Raw genomic sequence first — 20,278 nt, forward strand, 5'->3', positions numbered from 1 at the left:
TTGCCTGCCGAGGGGCGACCGCTATTAGAAAAAACCTGTTATTCATTTTGGTGTTTCATGCCTCGTAGCCACGCACCAACAATTCGGCTACGGCGACCAAAAGTTCTTAGCAGGATATAAATTTGGGTCATTGAAGTAACTAACGAAGCAACTATCGTGGGGGCCCATTTGTTTGTCATTCGATGAATGGGTTTTAAGGCACCTTTCTGGTCTAGAATTTCGAAAAAAAAAAACGATTTTTTTTCATGTTCATGATTTTTATATTGAAATTCGTTGTAGTTAAAAGTTACAGTCCTTTAAAACGAGACCGGTTTGGAATACGCCGCCCAGGCATATGCGCGTTAACCGTGTTTTTCTCGAAACATTTTTTTCCGAGTTGGCGTTGGTAATTTCTCAAAAAGTACTGAACCGATTGATTTGAATTTTTAATTGAGTAGACTTTTGGCTCTGTAGGTAGAAGAATTATAGTTTTATAATCAATTTTTCTATTTTTTATTTTTATTTAAAATTTTTTTTTTTTTCAATAAACATAAAATATCAGAAAAACATTTTTTTTTTGTAAATCTGCTACCCACCATAGCAACATATTTCGTGATAAATAATCGACCGATTTTCTTTTTCAGACGTACCTGAGCAGCCCAACCAGTTGCGCCATGGGAAACAATTTTTTTTATTGTCATTGGAAAAAGAAAAATTTTTTTTTTGTAAATAAAGTATTGATCTAATGAATAAAAACGATTTTCAATTTATACCGATTAATTTTCTTCAATTTTCCACGCCTTCAATTTTCACGTCTCTGGACCAAAAAAGTGCCTTAAAGAGTCCCTTCTAGCCCCTCATACCAAAGTGCACTGAGTTGTGATGGCTCCATATTTCATTAAATCTTTTTAGTTATGATAATTTAGCGCCATAGCGCAGTAACGTGATAATTTAATTTGCATAACTCCTTCACACCACTTTTTCCAACAGACTGTACGTACTAAAATTATGAGCATACAAATTATATTATATTTACAATTTATTGGTAAAACGAAAACTAACTATAATTAGGCGGCTAACTCCCTTAATTGTACTAATTGAGGATTAGTTTAAACAGTTCTTTAATAATATTTAGACATTTAAGTATAGTATAACATTAAAGAGTTTTTTTTTTAATTATTTACTATGCAAATAAATACGTTTTAATTAGGTTAAGTCATACTAACAGAAGAAATCTAAGCCGTTTATTCAACTTCGAGCTGTCATTTAATTGAGCGACTTTTCTGAACATATTCGCACATATTCTCGGACATTCACTTGATCATCGAGCACGCGCTTTATGCTATATTTTGGTAGCTGCATAGTCAAATTTTTAAGTGCTGAATCCAAAATTTGCTTTTACACAAGCGCTAGAACCAAATGGTGTTTCATGTGAATGTCGGAAAATGTCGCATGAGATAAATTTGTTGATTCTCAACTTCTACTACATACATACATAGATAGAACAAAATTTAAAAATTTTCTTTACTTAAATCGTTTCGGAATGTAGGACTCTTATATGCATATGCATGTATTAGTAAAAAAACAAAAAGTTCATAGGGAAATTACCCTAAATGCAGCATCGTAGGGAAAAATTATAAGCCGTAGACCAGATAATTTTAACGCCACAATTTGTAGGACGGTTTACGTGAAGCGATTTTGTTTTAGAGGCGTTCAACAATTCTGATAAGGGAAGTTGCAGCAAGAAGAATGGTGTGGTTAGTAAGTTATAAGGATGTAATGAAATTGTATAATTTAACAGCGCGCTCGCCAATAAATATAATTTTTTTACTTTTTCTATTAGTTCTAGTTAATTTTATTTGACGTCCAAAAAATTTGCTTATATTTTTCATTTACATACAAATCAATCACAACTTATGCTCTCTTTCTCGTCGTGTGTCGCATTTTCATTAGCACTTAATACCGTTATTTCGTTTCAAATCAACATTTAAGTCTATAAATTGCGCCTAGTTTGTATTTCGTTTTCTGCCTCATATAATACTATGTAATTGATGCTTGCGAATTGTTGTTGTTATAATAACATAAAACATTTCCATTAAAATGGTGAGGTTGCTAACGAATGTTGTTTTTGTAACAGCATAAACATACCCCATACTTGAGCGGGGAATGTTGTTATTGTAACAGCATAAACATTCCCCAAACATGTACGAGAGAAAATGCTGTTGGAGTGACGGTTCTTATGCTGAAAACAGTGAACGACGTACGCAGTCCCTTACCGCAGCCCCTAACGAGCACAAAAACTCATCCCGTGAGAACAACTGCGTTCTTTTAATTACATATTTACACAATACATCGGTTTGTGTGTGTATGTGTTTGGTTGTATCTACACAATGTTGCCATTGATATTTTTGCTTACACACTTTTTCACACATCCGCGTTATCAGTTACAGTTTTTCATTGTTTAATAAACCAAAGCCAAAAGCAACAAATGCAAATAGTTCGTTTATCTACAATTAACATTATTCAACAGTGTTTTTAAGTTATTTTAATAAAAATTATATTTTTTCTAAGTTTACTTTGTAAGTGATTTCGAAATGTACTGCCTGGCAACACTGTGTGGTGAGAGGGCAATCAGCTGACAGGGTTCTACGGGATTTTTCAAAAATCGTGAAATAAAATCTACGTTACTACGATGCGGAAGGAAGGAATTTTTCATTTACATGGGGTTCTCATTAGTTTGATCGTAACAGCTGACAGGGGACTGCGTATACGTCGGTCACTGTTTACAGCATTAGTCGGATATAAATTCGGCTCGTTGAACCGACTACCTCCAAGATGCTAACGTATCAATCCATCTGCTTGTGTTTTCTCATCGGCTTAAAAACCGTCCACCAATGCTGTTTACAATTTCGCTTAATTAATATTTTTGCAATTTAGCATTGCAGCCACATTTTTAAAGTAAAAGTATATGATTTTACATCATACACCGCTGCGCTTGTAATTCTCTTTGCATGCATACTTTTTCAACTAATTAGCATTTTATGTAATTCCTTTAAATTTTTAATTGTTGTTTGTTTTTTGTTTCTCTTTTTACTTAAGTTTCGTTTGTATGCGTATATGCATGTATCATATTTTGTTAATTTATATTTATTTGTTAATCCTTTATATTTATTTTTTGTCCTTATATTCAGAACACGTCTTTAAGCTCCACTAAAGACATATTGAATTCTCTACGGAATAGTTACTGTTCTTTGTGACCCATGCCTAAGAAATTTTCTTCCTCCATTTTTGAGAGGAATTTGATGGCTCGGTGCTGGGGTTCGGTTTGTCTCGCCATATCAATGAGACCGAGCAATGTTTTGATGCCAATGAATACCCTGTATGCAAAACAAAAATAAAAAATATGTTACAAAAAGACACTAAATTCTTATTCTTAGTAACAACTCACCTTTTGCCCGACATCTTTTTGCCAATAGCCTGCAATTCGCCCTTGCTGAATATCTCTGCGTGCTCAAGCACGGCTACGACATGCTCGGCACTCGATAGATTTGGTACGTGTAAAATGGATGTGAAGGCGGTCAACATTTCCATTTCCTCCAAGACGGCACTAAACAGTAAAAAAAAAAAAAATACGCAAAAGGCGCAAAAACAAGCAAATTTATGTTATAAAACTATTTTTTTTCTATGTATCTGTCACTAACCGTCTGCTTGATGTGACCAAGATGAGCAATTTGCGTCCCTTTGGCGGCTGTTTCTTCAGCAACACCAACAACGCTTGTAATGTCAAATTCGAGTAACGCGGCCCAATGGAACCGTAGTCCAACAAACGTTCAACATTGTCCACTACAATGCAACTCAGAGTGGAGCGGTAGGCATCATCGAATATCTAAGATACATAAAAAAAAAAACAAAAATAATCAACAATTCATTTGCGCACAGCGAATTTCGAGTTTACTTTTCGAATATGCAAGCATTTAGCCGATTCGGTATAGCCGACCATATCCTCTGGCGAGCAGACTTTAACGAATGGAAAATCGGACATTTTAGCTAATTTAGCGGCCAACGCAGATTTGCCAGAGTTAGGTGCGCCTTCAATGAGTACTGAAACCAAACCCGAACTTTCGGTTGCCTTCGACTGTTGCACATACAGCATACCATCTTCAAGTAAACTAGCAACAGGCTGACCCCAGTTGATGATGCCCCGTGAAAGCATATTATCCAAAATTTCCTGAGCTGTACCGAAAGCCTGTTGAAATAAACAAGACGGACGACAGACTCTTTAGTTAAAGGAATTTTGAATTTACTACATTCGTTCACTCACCGGTTTAATGTCATTCTCGAGCGCATGCATGAAATCTCCGCGTGTAACTTTTAGCTTCTCCATTGCTTGCGGATCGACGTGCACCTTCGCATCGGCTTTGATTAAACGATTCATAGCAGTGGATTGTGCGGCACGCACTAAGCCCTCCAACTCAGCACCGCTGAAGTTCTTGGTCAAGACAGCGATTTCCTTGCTATCGACGTCGCCGGCAATCTTGTTGAACTCACGCATACGCTTGGTGTGTATGTTCAAAATTTGCACACGACCTTCCTCGTTCGGCAGGCTGATTTCCATCTGCACCTCCAAACGACCGGGTCGCAACAAAGCTTCGTCGATCATATCACGTCTATTGGTCATTCCAATAACCAGTATGTTGTTTAGTTGTTCTACACCGTCGATTTTGGCTAGCAACTGATTGACCACTGTGTCATGCACACCACTATTGCCAGCGACTGAGCCACGCGCCTTGCAAATAGCATCGATTTCGTCGAAAATTATAATATGCAAACCACTGTTTGGGCCGAGCTGCAGAGAGACAAATTCAATTATCGTATAATAGCACTTAATTCGCCCGCCTGTCAGTAATATTAGCGCGCCTGCTTACCCTTTTCTCTTCCTCCTCAGCCTCCGCGAAAAGACGGCGTATATTTGCTTCCGATTCGCCTACATATTTGTCTAAAATCTGTGGGCCATTGACAATTTTCGGTTCGCGCGCATTCAACATGGTACCAATTTGCCGGGCCATCAAGGTTTTTCCAGTGCCAGGTGGGCCATAAAGTAGTATGCCTTTGACGTGTTTGCAGCCCAGCTGCTCCACAAGTTCGGGTGGGAAAACACGCGATGCAAACGCTCGTCGGAAGATGGCATTGAATTCCTTATCCAAGCCACCGATTCCCATCTTGCCGAAATCCCAATCTGGGTTGATGATAGACTGACGCACAATTTTTCCCTTTGATTTGCCTTGCAAGTTCAGCGATGAATTCTCTGCTTTCTCAAATTGTACGATTGTGTTGCCGAGTATGCGGCCGAAACGTACATTTTTGGTGCTAGTTTCCTTGCCCTCGCCGAGAGACTTCGGATCAACGGCTATAACGGAAAAAAATAAGCAAAATCAGTATTAAAATTTTATTTCGATGCTTACATAGTCTTAAGATTTTTTAATTAAGGTTATTTTACGGTGTTCGAAATGATCGTAAACGGAGGGATCTAGTTTTATACGTGCAAATAGTTTTTTGGAAAAATTATTTCTTTTTGGGGAAAAAAATTGTTTAAACTATTTTTTTAATATTTATTTTTTTGGAAAAATTTTTGGAAAAATACAATAATTTTTTTTTTGGAAAAGTAATTTTTTTTTGGAAGAGTAATTTTTTTTTGGAAAAGTAATTTTGTTTTAGAAAAAATTATATACAGTGCACTCGCGGTAACTCGAATAGCCGCTAAGTCGAACGACGTGCTAACTCGAACACATTTTTTCCCCTATTGACTTCTTTGTAACTCGAACAATAAGAAAGCGCTATAACTCGAACAAAAAAACAAATTTATTTGTACACACATTCTTTTCAAACGTGTACACTTTGCACATAGATACATATGTAATAGTATATGTATATAAATTATATGTATACTAGTGTATTGCCCATATGAATATTTCGGCGTTAATATCCCGTTAGTTTTCTGGGAACAACATCTTGCATTGACCAAATTGCTTTAAATTTGTCATTTGTAGTGTATCAGTGCACGTGAGTAATGGATTGTAAAAGGTTGAAGTGTTTAACATTAAAAGAGAGGGCTGAAGTCCTTAACAAAATTAAACGTGGACGTAGTGTTACTTCTCTAGCGAAGGAATATGGGGTAGCGAAGTCCACCATAAGTCTTATAAAAAAGAAAGATAAGGCAATTTATGGCTTGCACTAACGCTACCGGCAACCATAAGCTTAAACTTCTCGTTATTGACAAAGCAAGAAATCCTCGTGTTTTCAAAAATTTTAACTGTCCGGTGGAGTACAAAAATTCCAAATCAGCCTGGATGACTTCGGCGATTTTCAAAGACTGGTTTCATAATTCGTTCGTGCCGCAGGTAAAATCCAGATTCATTAAAACAATTTTTTTAACCAAGTTAAATGACTTTAATATTTAGGTAAGAAAATATTTGAAAGATGGGGGACTACCTGAGAAGGCTCTTCTTCTAATTGATAATGCCCCATCACATCCCAACGAAATCGAATTAAAGTCCGAGGATGGTTTAATTTTAACTATGTTTATGCCGCCGAATGTGACACCATTGATCCAGCCAATGGACCAAAATGTGATTCGTATAACGAAACTATACTACAGAAATTTTCTACTGGCTTCCATTTTCAACAATCGATCGAAAAATCGATATCAATGACTGTTTTTTTAACATAGCACACTCAATTGATAAGTCGAACAAATTCGATAAATCGAACAGCGCCTGTTTTAATTAGTTCGAGTTATCGCGAGTGCACTGTATTTTGTTTTTTTGACAAATGATTTTTTATAATTTTTATTTTTACTATTATTTAAAATTATTTTTTTGGAAACATTATTGGAAAAATTATTATTTTTTTTTTGGCAAAAGAAATTTTTTTTTGTAAAAAATTATTTGGAATTTTTTTTTTTTTATATTGAAAAATGATTTTTTTAATTTTTTTTTTACTATTATTTAAAATAATTGTTTTGGAAAAATTATTATTTTATTTTTTTGGGAAAGTTATTATTTTTTTTAAGAAAGTAATTTTTGTTTAGAAAAAATCATATTTTTTGTTTGAAAAATGATTTTTTTTTTTAATTTTTATTTTTAATATTATTTTAAATTAATTTGGAAACACTACTTTTTTTTTAAAGTAACGTTTTTTGGAAAAAGTATTTTTGTTTTTGAAAAAAAATGTTTTTTGGAAAACTTATTTTTTTTGGAAATTTTTTTTTGAAAACCTATAATATTTTTTGTTTTGGAAAAAAGTATTTTTGTTTTTTTGAAAAGTGATTTTATTTAATTTTTATTTTAGCTATTATTTAAAATTATTTTTTTTTGGAAATTTTTTGTTTTTTGGAAAAACTTTTTTTTTTGTCGAAATTTTTGGAAAAAATTATTTTTTGGAAAAAATTATTTTTTTGGAAATATGAAATATTAGGAAAATAGGAAACATTTTTTTTTTGGAATGTTTTTTTTGAAAAACTATTTTTTGTTTTGTTTGGAAAATTAAAAAAAAACTAATATTTTTTGTTTTGAAAAAATTAATTTTTTTTTGAAAAATGATTTTTTTTTAAATGAAGGAGTTCAACGGTTGATATATACAAAATCTGAAAATACATCCCATTTCCCAGCCTCCCAGTAGCATAGCACTCTTCTAATGGGCTCTTCAACGTTTATATTGACGATTGGCAGCTCTGCATTCGATTCAAATACATCACTGTATGCCTATTGTAACTATTCAGGTCCACCAGCACAACCTACTGATCCGCCATCATTCTCATGACCGCCGGTTCTACGAACCGGAATGACTGTGGCTTTTTCCCTTACAAGTGCTGCCGCCCTAGTAAACTTGCCCTACCCAGTGCCTGAACCTTACCCCTCGTTTATAGGGACTGAAGCAGCTCCATACAGCAAGACTGCTCCTAATACTTCTCCTGAGTGCTGGCATTGAGCCTAACCCTGGACCCGAAGTTTATTTCTGCAGCGCTTACCAAAGACCCAAAACTCCACATCAGCTAGATGCAGCCAGTGTAAAGGATGGTGTCACCTTAAGATCTGCTCAGGCTTTAAGTAACAAAGGGAGTGGTCCACACGGTTTGTGACCACATGTTGCTCCCACTATCCGGCGACCTTAGCCACCACGGTGTCTACCTCGCGCAAGGTGTTGGTAGTACCATCCTACACCGGAAATAGAATCTCCACGGTTCCACGAAGCTCATCCGAGCAACTTTACTCAATCAAGAGGCTGCACAAACTGCCAAACACTTTGAGGTTCAGGTAGTCATCAATAAAGCAAAACTTCAAAAGGCATTGGTGGACGGACTTAACATGCTCATGCTAAAAAACCTGGGTCCATTGGAAGTGGGGCATCTCAGTCTTCAACCTGTTCATGGCCACTCTCATGATTCCTGACAAGTGGAAAGTCAAAAGAGTGATCTCATTATTGAGATCCTTTCTCCAATAATGAAGACACTTGAGGCTTTCCTACTTCCACTCTACACGAAACACCTGACCCCAGCTACACATCAGCATGGCTTCCCTGAAGTGCACAGTACCGCCATAAACACTAAGGTTAACCGCGGGCTTAACCAAACTACCTCTGCAAGAGGACTGTCCAAGTAGCGTTGAGAATATCGGTCAAAGAGCACAGCAAAATGCTGAGCAAGCAATTTCTGCTTCGGTGTTACCGTAGGAATCACCTGCAGATATTTATTAGAGCCCGAGCCCCCTCCTAGACGAGTTAGGAAACATCTCTTCCGCTACACCCACAAGAACCAGGATCAAACGCAACTGTAACTACTGAACTGGACGGTATATAGGCAGACACTAAACGACATTCGTCGGGAGACTCTCACCACCTTCTTAAACTCCCGACCCCCGATTGCCGTCATCGGAGTCCAACCACCATCTATCGCAGACGAAGAACTTCAGCTGCCTCGTGAGATCCGCGTAACTTTGGCTCAATTACGGTCTGAATATTGTAGTAGGTTAAACTTCTCCTTATCCAGAATCGAACCCGATATACCCAATATACCAGTATGTGAAGATACACCGCACGATACTAACCACTTATTCATATGCTCTCTTAAACCCACTCACCTAACATCCCTCTCACTCTGAACCCAACTTGTCGAAACCGAACGTTTCCTGGGCCTACCGTTGGATGAGTTAGACTATGACGATCGCTGACTACACCGCACTGGCAGGGCCTAGTGAACTGCTACAACAACAACAACAACTGAACCATCAATGCATTTTGAAAAGTATCCGCCCGATTGGCCTCACCACTTGTCTGTTAGTGTTGTGGTAAATGCTTTCAAGGCAGAAACGGCACTCGGAAATGGAATCCGGATTCACTGCACGATAGCCAAGCACCAAGTCACTTAACTAGACGGTACAAGAATAAGAAGGTCAAAGCTACCAAACACGCACTTCAAAATATAAAAATGTTTGCTCCCACAGTTGAAAATTTACCCTCTACCATGAAAACTCTGCTAACTACGAGGCCTGAAACATGGTAGTCCATAGCAACACAAAAATACCCAAAAGGCTACTTTACGGTTTCTTGATCGAATAACTCAAAACCAAATCGATTCTATTGCGATAGGCAGAATGCAGTTTGTGTTTCAGATATATGATCCGAAAGTCTAACGTCACCTTGGATCGCTATATCGTTGTGGCCTATGACGTAAAGTATTTTTTGTTTTATTTGACATATGTTTCGGTTCGTTATCATACAGAAAAATATAAATAAATGAACACCAAATAATAGAAAAAGTTTTTTCTAATAGCGGTGGCTCCTCGGCAGGCAATGGCAAACCTCCGAGTGTATTTCTGCCATGAAAAAGCTACTCATAAAGAACCATTTGCCGATCGGAGTTGGCTTAAGACTGTAGGTCCCTTCATGTGTGGAAAAATATCAAGTCACGTATCACAAAGAGGAGGATTTCGTTCCCCGTATATGCACAGAGAATGTTTATGCTGCTACAACAGCAGGAGGAGGAGTTCGCCCAAGCCCAAGCACTCAGTAAAAGGTGTAATCGCCAATTATAAATATAATAGTTGAAACTTGCTGTTGCCTGCGAAATTCATTCTCATTTTTCATAGAGCTAATAAGCAGGAACTCAGTGCGTATTTTCTTGAATGGTCGAAGTCTCACTGACATCCACACTCCTTGCAGAAAATCATTATAACTGCAACTCAAATTTAGCAACAGATTCGGCAATATTTGTATCAGACTCACCTTCTAAAGTTTTAACTGCGAGTCCTAGTAGCTTTTTGCCTTGAAAATCAAAAACCAAAGTCTGACCAACTGTCAATGGCATACCAGCAAACTGCATCAAAAACTCCTTAGCCATTTGATCGGAGTCGTAGGGCTCTTGAGAAGTGCTGCATATGGCAAATAATATCAACAGTATTAAGAATTTCCAGAAGTAAATGATGAATAAATCAATAAAAATGAAATATGCCAGCCTTACATTTTTTTCTGCAAAAAGTCTGTCTCGAAGGAGACGAGTGTTATGACATCGGAGTTGGCATCAAAACGATATTGGCGCACTTCAATATCCTGATTAATGGAAAGTGTAGCCCACTTTCGTTGCACCAGCGAAAATCCCACATGACCCCGAGCCACTTCGTTGGTGTGTTTGAGTGCGAATATGTAATGTTGACCTGGGCCAGGTGATATGTCGGCATACCTTGAAAATTTTAAAGCTTAATTATTTTTTTAGAATTAAAATGCCGTTGGTAAAGGCAAGTTAGAGCAAATAAACAAGCGATTTTCACCACTTGAATGGCTTTTTTTCATCTGCATGGAATTTATGTTATGCTTTTTTTTACTTTTGAACACCACCCCCTAATTTCGCCCCCACTTTTTTCGTGTTACGTACTTAACATCTTCAGGAAAATCGTTGATATTCACGATGGCCTTGTTGGTCACCGACAATTCGTCTGTGGGACATTTCGTTGCTTTCAAACGCTATAAAAATCATAAAATATCCATTATTTTAGTGCAATGTGAAAATAAAAACCGTTATTCAACTTACATAGGACATTTTGTAAGGGCACGCAGCACGAATTCAACACAATTATCTACTAAATCTGCTTATTTACGAAAGCCTCCAACCCAACTGATGTACTGGTGAAAAAATCTGCGAAAAATAAGGGTAGCTGCTTGTTCTTATTATTCGTATTCCGAATATCGATCCATAAAGCGGCATGTATGTATTTGCAACACGCACCTGCAAAGCATAGTTGGAATTGAAGTATAAATTTAATAAATATTTGCAATTCGCTTACGTAAAATATAAAGATATAAATTTTAAATATTATATTTACTAAGATGATTAAATAAATATTAAGATGCGCAGCTGAACATGAAATTAACTGTGTGCATATTTTCAACCCATAATTGAAATACTTTTCTGGCAACTTTTCAAGTTAATTAAAAATGTTCTTCCTTTCTGTATTTAATTGATGAAATATTAATTTTTTTGCTTGCATGTATGTATTTGTTTATTTACACTAGTTTACAAATTTTCAGTTTCAAAAATGGTCCTCGACCAAAAGGCGCTTTTTAGACTAATTTGAGGTCGCTGAAACCAAAAATTACTTTTATTTTTTTTTCAAAGAACGGTTTCTGAGATATTCCCAAAAAACCTCTTTTTTGTGCAATAGTGCAGTTATTAACTGCAATCTCGAAAACAGTGCGCGCCATTTCTTTGAAGTGCATAAATTTTGAAAGGCACACATATAACCTACATGGCAATATATAATTCGTGTCAATGGAAGTCGTCGTTTTCGTAAAACAGCTGTTGAAAGTTAAAGAAAAAGGCATTTTTGACGTTTTTTACTAAATTATCAAAGTTTATTAACTTTTTTCTAGAACAAAAATTTTTTGTATGCCGATATAAGATGGGTTTTTTGAAAGACAATTTTGTCACCTACATTTTAAGCCTAAGTTTGTCTGAATCGACGAAAAATTGTAGAAGACAAATAAAATATAATAAATGTGTTTCCAATAAATATAATTTCTGTAAAATATTTTGAAGTGAAACTTCTTAGGCGTCGATGGACGAACGAGAATGGAGAGTATAATTTCAAGGCCATGCAACGTTTTGGGCATTTTCGTTCCGTGAGAGAGAAAAAAGATATAACGTAGAGGAAAACTAGAGAGAGAGCTATACCTTATATGTAGGTATATATCTTAGATATACTTTAGGCTTTTTCCTGAGTTTTTCCTTGTGGTTGCTAATTTCTAGTGAGAAATACCACTGTCTACTTTTTGGCGCTTGTTTGTTGGTGCAAACTTGTAGGAAATATATTTTTGGTGCCTACTTTTTGGCGTTTTATTTCCTTGGTGCCTACTATTTGGGGCGTTTTTGGTCTCAAATTTTTTTTGGCTTTTTTTTTTTTTGGTGCCTACTTTTTGGCGCTTATTACCGTTTCCTGACTAGTGCTTGTGCGTACCATAAAGTGCATCCATTCCGGCGTCGGATTTTTTGGTATTGCCTTGCGGTAATTTGCGCCATTGCTGCGGCCCTGGAATCGCTTCGTTTTTGGGGGTGATACACTCTCGGAGTATTGCACATTGTTACCACGGTTTATGTCCGGCGTTTACCTACGCCGGTCAACCTTTCTCCGGTTTTAGTAAATTTTGTCTATTTGTATTCTTTGCAAATGTTGTGTTATTTAGATATATATTCTTTCTCTCTCTCGAGTCTCTCTCTCTCTCTCATTCTCTCTCGAATCTCTCTCTTTCTCTCTCTCACTCTCATTCTCTCTCGAGTCTCTCCCTCTTTCTTTGTCTGCCTTGAAAGTTTCACTTCTGTTATGTGTACTACGCTACACGCACTTTTTAAATATTTTTTATCCTAAAGAAATAGTTAGAATGTTAGATGTTTTCATCATTGAATTAATCTCTTCATTATTTTTTTGAACTCGTGTTAAACCAAATTCGTGTAAAAATAGAATTAGGTTAGGTCAGAATCGTTAGGTTTTTAGCAGGGGTATTTACACCGACTTCGTTGCTTGGTTACCACTTACTATCCGGGAACCGACTTACAAAGCTTACAGTGGCTTAATAAATTTTAGAGTAGTGGTTATACTGCAATCAGCTGTTCGCCTTACAAACAAATTTTAACTTTTCTGCTGTCGATTTCAGTAAAAAATTTCTGATCTCATTTTCTACTGTTTGCATAGAAAAAGTACATGCAAGGGCGTGAAAAGATCCTCCATCACCATTTGTGAGGCCATCAAATATAGGGCAAAAAAAAAACGTTAAGATGAAAAAACAAAATTATTAAATACCAACAAAAAACTTATAAAACTGATTGAAACCCAATCCGCAATTGCTTTATGTCAGTCTTTAATTTAAGGATGATAGATAGCAACATAAACATTCCCCATACTTACATACGGGGAATGCTGCTGGAGTGGCAGTCCTTGGCCGAATATAAATCCGGGTTGTTTCGGTAACGTAGAACCGACTGTCGTGGAAACGGTTTGCTAGGTTTCCTCGTTAGATATGATGAAAAAATAATGTTTTGAGGGGAATTTTGGATTGTACGTCATTCGTTTTGTGTTCACAAAATTTAGCTTTAGCTTATACTACGTTCACATATAAGATTATCTACTTTTTCGTGCTTAACTTTCAATCCTTAATTAAAAAGCGAGATTTCCCATACAAAATTCCTCCAAAAATCTGAGATTATAAAGTAATCCCCGATTATTGCCACCCTGTGTTATCGATACTTATTTTTACGAATGTAAAGAGAAATATCAAAGTAAAAGTAAATAAAATAGACGCCGGCAAGGAAAACAGGTCTGTAAACATAATTCTAATATAATTTGTGTTAAATATTATTATGAATTCATTTTATAGAAAAAAGCGTGTGTCCATAACGTTTTGTCCTCCTATTAATTATTAGAAAATGTAATATATTTCAATATATATTTTATTTTATTTATTTATTTTATTTTTTATTTTTCGCTTGTCATTTGTAAACTTCATTAGTATCCATTTCATCATGGAACGCTACACACTTGAGCAACGATTGCAAATCGTGCAAATTTTTTATGAAAATAATCGTTCTGTTGCTGTTACTTTAAGAGCATTACGGCCATTTTACGGTCCATTTAACAAGCCGTCCCGTTTTGGGGTTATGTGAAGTCTTTGGTCTACAGTAACAAGCCGGCGACGATTTGTGAGCTCAGAGCCAATATTGAACGCGAAATTGCTGGAATTTCGGCCGATTTATGCAAAAGAGTGGTCGAAAATTGGGTTCAACGATTGGACTTCGTAAAACGTGCACGCGGTGGTCATGCAAAAGAAATCGAATTTCATACTTAAATGTATATGTTCAAACTCGATAATAAAAAAAAAATTAGTTAAAAAAGTCAAACCGTTTGTGTTTTATTCAAAAAAGTTTAAAAGTTGAAGCGCTCTTACTGAAAAACCCTATAGAATTTCCCGCTCCATAATTTTTTGACGTTTACGTTTACGGATTTCCTCCAAGCTTTTATTATAAGCAGCCAATTGCGTAACAAAATTAAGTATTGTTGTTGTTGTAGCAGCATAAACATTCCCCGTGCATATACGAGGAATGCTGCTGAAGTGACAGTCCTTGGCCGGATATAAATCTGGGTCGTTCCGGTTACGTAGAACCGACTGTCGTGGGAACGGTTGTTGTTGTAGCAGCATAAAAATTCTTTGTCTATTCTTTGCCTTTTCTTCATTTCGTTAATAATAACTAAACAAACCAAAAACACCGAAATAATCCACCAAAATAATTTGTATGAAGAAAAACCTTTCACAACAGTATTGACAGCTGATTATCAATTTTGCAGGTAATCTGCCATATTCGCACGGGTAGATTAATTTTGTGGATTTATTGGTAATTAATGCATATTTTAACGCACTTTTAGTGAAACACAAAACGAATGACGTCGGCATATCTGACAAAGTCGTTCAGAGCCGAATAACGGTCTGCTAGGTAGTACACCTCTAAAAATCTTTTCACCTTGTCTTTAATCTATTTGTGTAAACAGGTTGGCCATTTTCGGAATTGAGTGGTTCTTATGTGAACACAATATAATTGTTTTGAATTTTTAGCACCACACAAAATAAATTTCACATAGCATGCTATGTAAAATATATAATTCCATGCTATTGTAAATATGGTACTAAATAGTAAGCCGCATACCGTTGCAAAATGACAAAGTTTGTTTACGTTTGCATTTTGACGCATCTCCATAAACTTTTCCATTGCTACATCATGATTTCATTGCAAATCTGGGTTAGCTTGATTTTACTGGCAAATGACGACAGCGCACACTCATTTAGATTTATAAATACATAAACATATGTATGCGTGTAGATTTGGATTAGAGTGGTCGGTCCACTTGATAGTGGAAAGGAAGCAGCAATCATAGCCCATATTCCTCTTTTTGTTACTTTTCACTATGGAGGAAATCCGGTTGAATAGTTCTGGTATCCATGATGAGACCACGTCAGTGTTGCTTTATATTTCATAACCCCACTGCTAAGGTGACATAGTACGCCGAAAGAATTCAGTGGAATTACTGTGTACCTATCCTTTATTTATCATTCTTTTAAAACACCCTCGGCGTTTACAAACATTAAAGATTTATATCAAATACGAAACATAACCACTCACTTTACGGGCTGCTGCCAACTCACACAGTTGAAAAATGCGTTTTTGTTGCACTCTTCTAATATGTCAAGCACCTTTTTGTATTGGTGGCGCTACTGGCTATCTTTTTGTTGTTATATGTGCTAAAATCACCTATTTTAAATAAAGTTAATAGTTATATTTCACTCATTTAACACTGATTTCTGAAAACAAAATTGTAAACTGATTACTAACAGGATTGTATGTGCATCGCCGATGACAAGTACATGCAGAGTTGCCAGTCACTGGAAAATCCCCATAAAACATTCCTCAATTTTGGTGCGTTTTTAGCATGCGAAGTTTGTTTAGTTCGCTAAAAACTAATTTAATTTGGGGAAGGTAGTAACAGTAGAGCAAAAATGTTATCAATGGAAAAAAACAACAAAAGCAATGTATTTTATTTTTGTTTTTAGTCTCGAGAATATCAAAATCTATAAGTAAAGATTGAAAGTTCAGAGTAATTTAAAGAAAATTATACAATTAGAGACCAGTTAAATAAAGGGTGGTTAAATTTCAAGGGTCGATGTTGAATGTGGGGGTTATTTGAAAGAAAAGATGTACGTCGATATGCGAGCAACAATTCAAGAGCTAAAGGATGAGATAATTCGGCACATTAACGGCATAGAACCTCAATTATGCCTCAGCGTCATCGAAAATTTGGACTATTGGATGGAGGTGTGCCGCCGAGGCCCCGGCAGCCATTTGGCCGATATTTTGTTCCATACGTAATTGAGCCATACCAATATTATCATAATAAAGAGAAATGACAGTAATTTCCTAAAAAAATTGTATTTTATTCAAAATCAACACCGGCTCTTGAAACTTAACCACCCTTTAGATAAGGAACTATTTGGAAATGGTGGTCTTTGGAGGTGTGCCGCCGAGGCCGCGGCGGGCGTTTGGCCGATATTTTATTCCATACGTAGTTGAGCCATACCAATATTATCATAATAAAGAGAAATGACAATAATTTCCTAAAAAAATTGTATTTTATTCAAAATCATTACCGGCCCTTGAAACTTAACTACCCTTTAGAAAAAATCAAATCAGCTGCTTTACCTTCAATGTGCCTTGCAAACAGCTAATTTTTTTTTCAAATATTAAACAATTGGAAGTTTGTCGTTACTCAGATTTTTTTTTTTTATAAAACGATTTATTTATAATCACTAAGTGAATGAAATCCAATCGTTACTTAGATTGTTTTTTTTTTTTTATAAAACAATTTATTTACCATCACTCGGTGAATAAAATCCAAAGTATCTACAACTTTTTTTGTTCTTTATATTAACATCTTTCTTATTTTTAAATGCATACACACCGGCATTGAAAACTGATACATTTTTAAAAGTGACTGCATATAAATACATAGGAAATACCAAATTATAAATCACAGGTAATTGCGCCTGGAATATTGAGACGATCCCTGGTAGCCATGCTGAGATGAACCTCCGCCACCACCACTTGACCCTGGTGGCATTGGTTGCGGTACATTTGATGGGTAATGTGAGTTGGAGTTCAATGCTGGGCCTCCCCAACCTGGTGCTGCTGCCATACCATAGGGCCCCATTGGTGGTGGAAGTGGGGGCGGAACGACACTTTGTGGACCTCCCGGAGCACCGTAATGTTGTGTGGGTGGTTGCGGTTGAGCAGGAGCCGATGTGCTATAAAGTGAATGTATTTGATGCGTCACAGATGGCGGCGGCGGGTACATATTGTGATAAGTTGAAGCCATACCCACAGTTGGTATTGCAGCTGGCTCAGCAGCTGTTGGCACTATTGGACAAGAATTAGCAAGTGACTTGATAGTTTGAATATTGCTAAGCTCTCCAACAGTTGGTATAGCAGTAGAAACTACTGTTACTGCGTTAAAAGTACTGGGCGGTGGCGGCTTTACTTTAGCAGCTGGCGAACCAGTACTAGCCGTTGTAATAACAGGTTTTGTGGGGGTAGGACTGTCCGCTCGACTTGGCGGTTTTTGAGGTGGACTATTCGACTCCGGTGTCTCCTTTTGGTTGGGTTGATATAAATCCAAAACTTGATGGCATATATCCTCGAGTATCTCCATTGTCACATCAGAAACGAACATGTCCCACCATCGATTATGGCTCGGCTGACGTCCCACCCAATCGACGACGGTGAATTTGCTCAACTTACTGGCCAGATGTATTAATGCAACTGCTATTATCTCAGGTTCCCATTGCAAACACACAACAGTGCTTAAGGAGTCATTCACAAAATTCCAAGCCATTTGTACCATCTTTTGCAATTTCACTTGATCACCACGGAAACATTTGGCATATTTTAGTAGGAACGTGTAGGGATGCTCTACTTGCAAGTCAAATTTAATAGTTTGCAGCAAAATGCGCTCCAGCGTCATTACCTCCTGAAAAGCAAGAGTTGTAAGTAATGCATATGTGTGCGTAAACTAAGTACTCACCTCTTTTGGGTCCTCACCAAAGGAGTAGAAATAATTATCCGAAAGCAGAGTTCTTGCTATTTTAATAATGTCTCGACATTTCTTTGGAGTTTCTTCAACTTTACCAGCGAGAAAGAGGCAACAGCAAGCAGTAACATATCGTGGGAAGCTTTTAAAAGAGTGAAACATATAGAACCGGTGAAAGTATACTACGCCGGTGGCCATTGTGTTGTGACCTAATCCCATTTGTGTCCCACAATTCATAATAAAGCGTGCACCTTCTTTGCGATATCGCCGTTCTGTCTCCAATGATGTCCCATCCAGGATGGACGGCGTATCGCGCAATTCCTTTTTATCGTAATACCAGCAAGGCATGCTGTGCAAGTACTTTTTGCTTTTAATTGTAAATTATAGAGGCTAAAAACATAAATTTTACTGAGACAATTGTTTACAAAATTGTCGTTCGCTTTTAAAGCCGGGCTGCCATCATTTCATTATTCTCCACGTTTAAAACACAGGGTTTCATTTACGTACGTTGCGAATTAGCTGTATTCACGATTACGACCTCAACAAAAACAAAGTGAACTGTGTTAACTCTTTCCGGGGCACTGGTATAAAATTTATACCACTTATTTAAATATTTTTCCTGCATCTTATGCGCATTGATATAATTCTTTCACCACTTATACGGACAAATTTAAGCTTATATTTTCTAAAAAAAATATAACAAGTGTTTGAAAGAGATAAATATTTATATTTTTTATGCGCAAAATGAGTACAATATTGAAGTATTAAAGTGTTACTCAGAAATTAACATATTTTGGAAACAAAAGCACGTGCAGCATCGGTTTCCTACAATTTTAATAAAATAAAGTGTTTATGAATTAATTACTCAGCCAGTGGAATAAAAATAATCAAAAGACTTAGTGTGGAAAGTGTTTATAGTTCCTGGTACAAAAAGTGTACCACCGCGCGGTATAAACGTAGGTAAATGATAATGGCTAAAAAACTGAAACAGGGTGATATATGCAAAATATTGGAAGCTTTCGATGCTGAAATTGATTTAGCAGAGATTCCTTCGGATACCGTTGTTGATGAAGTGGAAGTATTCGATGAAGAAAACAAGCAGGAACTCTTTGATGTCATCGTTGAAGATGACAATGATGTGGGATGTGGGAATTGTTGAGTGCGAAGAACTGGGGTTTAGCAGAGCCCATAATTCACGAAAAGTTTATGATAGCGATAATGAAGTTCCTCTAGCTGATTTAAGAAGAAACCGTGAACTGCTTGGGCCACCCAAGTGGAGTAAGCAAAATTCTATCGAACCATTAGTAGTATTTACTGGCGAGATGCAGGGGCCTACTGATGCTATCGAAAGCATGCCATCACACGACAATTTTCAATTTTCAGTTCAATTGTAACTCCAGCTGTGGTTGAGCATATACATATGTAGTATTCTAAGCTAATTTGTATGCCCAGCAATCTGGTAAGTCATACATTCCAATAAGTGTGTCAGAAATATATGCATTTATTGGAATCAACTTTGCTCAACTCACCACCTACTCTTGGAACCAAAAATAAAATGCAAGCTAGAGTCCGCCCAAAGAAAAACAAACCGTATGTAGATCCAAGCCTACGATCCTCGTCATCTCACCAACCAGTCAGAACAACCTTACGTAGAATGTGTCACTTTGTCTCAGCAAAACAAAAACTTCTTTCAATGAGTTTCATAAATAATCCCCGCACTCTATGCACGATGGTATAAAAATCGTACCACATCCTTGTACAAAATCCTGGAAGGATAAACATTTTCTTTTTACATTTTCTTCATTAAATGTCTCGAATAAATGAAATAAAAAATCTTTGTGTTTAATTTTTAGCGATTTTTTTCAGTGCGTCGGAAAGAATTAAATTCACTATACACGAGGTAAAAGGCTTGTGCCTTGGCACTTTGTTATTTTATTATTATTATTTTTTACATGAGAACTAATTATAAATAATTAATTCACTAAAGATAAGACCTGGCCACTAGGGCCTTTGCTATGCGTCTATACCACAACCGGCTCATATTTTATTTAGCGAACAGATTTTATTAAACGCTCAATAATTATTAAAATATCGATTAACCCCTTGAGTGGAATGGCCTCGCCCGTCAT

The 20,278-nt window shown here is 36.5% G+C and overlaps 2 protein-coding genes across 2 annotated transcripts; both read right to left on the bottom strand.

Annotated features, from left to right (window-relative positions):
* Positions 1–626: 626 nt before the first annotated feature.
* Positions 627–15,915, bottom strand: LOC128857204 (vesicle-fusing ATPase 1). The gene is made up of 11 exons (XM_054092848.1): positions 15,692–15,915; positions 11,060–11,254; positions 10,904–10,992; positions 10,493–10,711; positions 10,258–10,403; positions 4,905–5,386; positions 4,301–4,825; positions 3,935–4,225; positions 3,681–3,865; positions 3,428–3,586; positions 627–3,356 (listed from the first exon to the last, which is right to left on the bottom strand). Exons 2-11 carry the CDS (start codon positions 11,066–11,068, stop codon positions 3,221–3,223), a joined length of 2,241 nt encoding a protein of 746 aa, XP_053948823.1. The 5' UTR covers positions 11,069–11,254; positions 15,692–15,915; the 3' UTR covers positions 627–3,220.
* A 998-nt stretch (positions 15,916–16,913) lies between these two features.
* Positions 16,914–18,616, bottom strand: LOC128856316 (cyclin-K). Its single transcript, XM_054091611.1, has 2 exons — positions 18,144–18,616; positions 16,914–18,089 (listed from the first exon to the last, which is right to left on the bottom strand). The coding sequence occupies exons 1-2, from the start codon at positions 18,495–18,497 to the stop codon at positions 17,094–17,096; spliced, it is 1,350 nt and encodes a 449-aa protein (XP_053947586.1). The 5' UTR covers positions 18,498–18,616; the 3' UTR covers positions 16,914–17,093.
* Positions 18,617–20,278: the final 1,662 nt, after the last annotated feature.

The sequence above is a fragment of the Anastrepha ludens genome, chromosome 3 (genome assembly GCF_028408465.1).
Source record: "Anastrepha ludens isolate Willacy chromosome 3, idAnaLude1.1, whole genome shotgun sequence".
Taxonomy (NCBI): domain Eukaryota; kingdom Metazoa; phylum Arthropoda; class Insecta; order Diptera; family Tephritidae; genus Anastrepha; species Anastrepha ludens.